The sequence below is a fragment of the Mandrillus leucophaeus genome, unplaced genomic scaffold (genome assembly GCF_000951045.1).
Source record: "Mandrillus leucophaeus isolate KB7577 unplaced genomic scaffold, Mleu.le_1.0 Scaffold71, whole genome shotgun sequence".
NCBI lineage: Eukaryota > Metazoa > Chordata > Mammalia > Primates > Cercopithecidae > Mandrillus > Mandrillus leucophaeus.
In genome coordinates this window covers 1,976,744-1,980,049 of record NW_012107697.1, presented here as the reverse complement: position 1 = coordinate 1,980,049, position 3,306 = coordinate 1,976,744, and the positions used below count along the sequence as shown (strand labels likewise).

The 3,306-nt window shown below is 56.8% G+C and overlaps 1 protein-coding gene across 2 annotated transcripts in view; it reads left to right on the top strand.

Annotated features, from left to right (window-relative positions):
• HYOU1 (hypoxia up-regulated 1) overlaps positions 1-3,306 on the top strand; it is an 18,317-nt gene continuing 15,011 nt past the window's right edge. Inside the window, exons 1-8 of one of the 2 annotated variants that reach the window (XM_011964916.1) lie at positions 1-186; positions 1,035-1,132; positions 1,360-1,453; positions 1,632-1,710; positions 1,880-2,034; positions 2,159-2,235; positions 2,546-2,727; positions 2,979-3,094. In XM_011964916.1, coding sequence (XP_011820306.1) covers positions 1,042-1,132; positions 1,360-1,453; positions 1,632-1,710; positions 1,880-2,034; positions 2,159-2,235; positions 2,546-2,727; positions 2,979-3,094 — 794 coding nt within the window. In that variant the 5' untranslated portion in view covers positions 1-186; positions 1,035-1,041. Of the gene's footprint in view, positions 402-1,034; positions 1,133-1,359; positions 1,454-1,631; positions 1,711-1,879; positions 2,035-2,158; positions 2,236-2,545; positions 2,728-2,978; positions 3,095-3,306 lie in introns of both variants that reach the window. The other variant, XM_011964917.1, reaches the window with a different exon arrangement.

Genomic DNA, 3,306 nt, shown 5'->3' with positions numbered 1-3,306 from the left:
AATGAGCGCGCGCCGCGTCCGGGGCCGGCTGGTGAGCGAGACGCCGCCAAGAGGTTGGTGGCTAATGTAACAGTTTGCAAACCGAGGGGAGTTGTGAAGGGCGCAGGTCGGGGGTGCTGCCGGCCTCGTGGGTACGTTCGTGCCGCGTCTGTCCCAGAGCTGGGGCCGCAGGAGCGGAGGCAAGAGGTAGCTGGGGTGGATGGAGGTGCGGGCCAGCCACCCCTCCTAGGGGAGACAGCGTGCGAGCTCCGGGGGCGGGTCGGGAGCGCAAGGGAGGGCCGCGCGGACGCCGGGCACTCGGCCTCGCACCGGGCTGCTCGCAGCTCGGCCCCCCGGTCTGTCCCCACGCGCTGGGGCGGGCGGGATCCGTTTCCGGGAGTGGGAGCCGCCGCCTTCGTCAGGTGAGGCTTAGGTGAACACCGGGTACCGGATACCTGCCGGGCGGGGAACCTTACCGCCCCGGCACTGCGTCTGTGGGCACAGCGGGGCCGGGGAGTGAGGTGGGGAGAGGGGGCGGGACAACCCGCAGGGATGCCGAGGAGGAGACAGGCCTTTCCTCCATCCTAGTCACCCCCAACGTCATTACCTTTCTCTTCCCGTCCAGGCCCAGCCTGACTTTCCCCGCCAGCGGGGGAGCTCCAGGTGTGGGGAGGTGGTTGTGCCCTGGGCGGGGATCCCTGGCCGCACCCCAGGTGTCTGACAACAGGCACAGTGCTGCGGTGCGCCACTCACTGCCTGTGTGGTGGATGAAAGGCTCGGGTCTCCTTCGTCTTGTCCGGTTAGCTTCTCTGTTTAGGGATGTGGCATAGCTGAGGACCCATGCTCTTTCACTTGGGCCTTTGTGTGGGCGCTGCTGGGATGATTAGAGAGTGGTTAGTACCCATCAGGAGGGAGAGGGGGAGAAGTAGGCTGCTTTGCCCTGGGTAAGAATGGAGTAGGTATGAATCTTACAGCGTCTCCGTTCTGGGATGTGGTTCTGTCTCCTTCACTCCGGGCATCCAGTTTGAAGTGTTTTCTTTCTTCGCCTCCCTCAGGGGCACAATGACAGTCAAAGTTAGGAGGCAGAGGCCGAGGAGGCGAGTCTTTTGGGCCTTGGTGGCTGTGCTCTTGGCAGACCTGTTGGCACTGAGTGGTATGTACCCAAGTAGAGGCAGCAAATGGATAAATGATGACTGAAGGATGCGTGATGGGAAGCGGGCTTGGGGCTCTTGGTCAGAAGTCTCTTGAGTTGTTAGGTCCAGACCTTTTTGTCTTTTGCCATCTTCGTTTACCTATGGAAAGTGGTATGCTTTGATTAGAGGGGGGTCTCAGGAAGGTGGGGGAAGGGAGAGCTAACTGACAAACCTCTTTTCCCTTCAGATACGCTGGCAGTGATGTCTGTGGACCTGGGCAGTGAGTCCATGAAGGTGGCCATCGTCAAACCTGGAGTGCCCATGGAAATTGTCTTGAATAAGTGAGGGTGGCTCCTGTGTTAAGGGTGGGGAACGAGGGAGTCTGGGCTGCAAGTGTGAATGTGTTCGTCATAGTGCCCACAGCAGACTTCGGCGTCTGAGTGGTTAAATGTGTGTGAGTGTTGAGGCTTCCGAGTCCTTCTGCTGCAGGCACCTGGGCCCAAAGTCTCTTTTCCTCAGGGAATCTCGGAGGAAAACCCCAGTGATTGTGACCCTGAAAGAAAATGAAAGATTCTTTGGAGACAGTGCAGCAAGCATGGTGAGCTAGCAGTCCCCCTTCCCAGAGCTAGCAGTTCCCACCAGAGTGGTGGGCAGAGGAGAGGAGATGGCAACCCCCGGAGTCTGTTTCCTTATCAGTCTCTGTGATGTAAGAGGTAGGTAATGGTGGACTTGGGAGCCTAATACTCTGCTCCTTCTTCACCCCTCAGGCCATTAAGAATCCAAAGGCTACGCTGCGTTACTTCCAGCACCTCCTGGGGAAGCAGGCAGATAACCCCCACGTAGCTCTTTACCAGGCCCGCTTCCCGGAGCACGAGCTGACTTTCGACCCACAGAGGCAGACTGTGCACTTTCAGATCAGCCGGTGAGTGTTCTGTTGGGGAAGGTGGTCTCAGCAACTCTGCTGGGCTCCTCATTGGTGTGTGTTCCTGATTGTGCCGCCTTAATGCCTGACTTTCCTTGGCTCCAACTACCTTCCCTCCCCTCAGGCAGCTGCAGTTCTCACCTGAGGAAGTGTTGGGCATGGTTCTCAATTACTCTCGTTCTCTAGCTGAAGATTTTGCAGGTGAGTGGTCAAGGTGGGGCCCTTCGTGGCCAGGTTCCCCAGGATCTAGGGCAGTGATTCTCAAACAGCGGCAACTTTGCCTCCCAGGGAACATTTAGCAACTTATGAAGATATGTTTTGGTTGTCGCTTCTAAGGGGTGCAACTGGTATCTAGTGGGTAGAGGCCAGGGATGCTGCTAAACGTCCTATAGTGCACAGGACAGCACCCACAACAAATAATTAGTTCGTCCAAAATGTCATTAGTGATGAGATTAGAAGCCCTTATCTAAGGTGTGGAGCCGGTGGGACTCTTTTCTATTGTCATCTGTAGAGCAGCCCATCAAGGATGCAGTGATCACCGTGCCAGTCTTCTTCAACCAGGCCGAGCGCCGAGCTGTGCTGCAGGCTGCTCGCATGGCTGGCCTCAAAGTGCTGCAGCTCATCAATGACAACACTGCCACTGCCCTCAGCTATGGTGTCTTCCGCCGGAAAGATATCAACACCACTGCCCAGGTGAGCCGGGGGGCCTGACCAGACATGCAGGGTGACTGAATCTAAGGACGGAGGCCACTTGGTCCCTTTTGCATCTTGTTTGCATGGGCTGGCCCTTGGCAAAATGTACCAACAGCCTCCTCCCAGCCCCTCTTGGAGCTGTTTAGCTTTATGTTAAGAGTCAGACAGCCCCTTGGAAGCAGGCGGGTGGGCAGGCAGGCACCCTGGAGTTTGAAAAGGTTCCTGTGACAGTTGCCTTGATATCTCTACAGAATATCATGTTCTATGACATGGGCTCGGGCAGCACTGTATGCACCATTGTGACCTACCAGATGGTGAAGACTAAGGAAGCTGGGATGCAGCCACAGCTGCAGATCCGGGGAGTAGGGTAAGTGGGTACTTGGCAGGGAGGGCTTCTTGTGAAGACCCTCAAGTCAGGGGTTTCTTCTTGGAGAAGAAACACTGCTTTGCTGTCCTGCATGCTGCAGGAATGCTCTCCTGATTGAGCCATCAGTCATTGTAGGGGACCACTCACAAAGAGTAAGGGGAAGCCGGGGCGCAGGGGAGGACAGTTTGGGAAAACTGGAAGACATGAGCTTT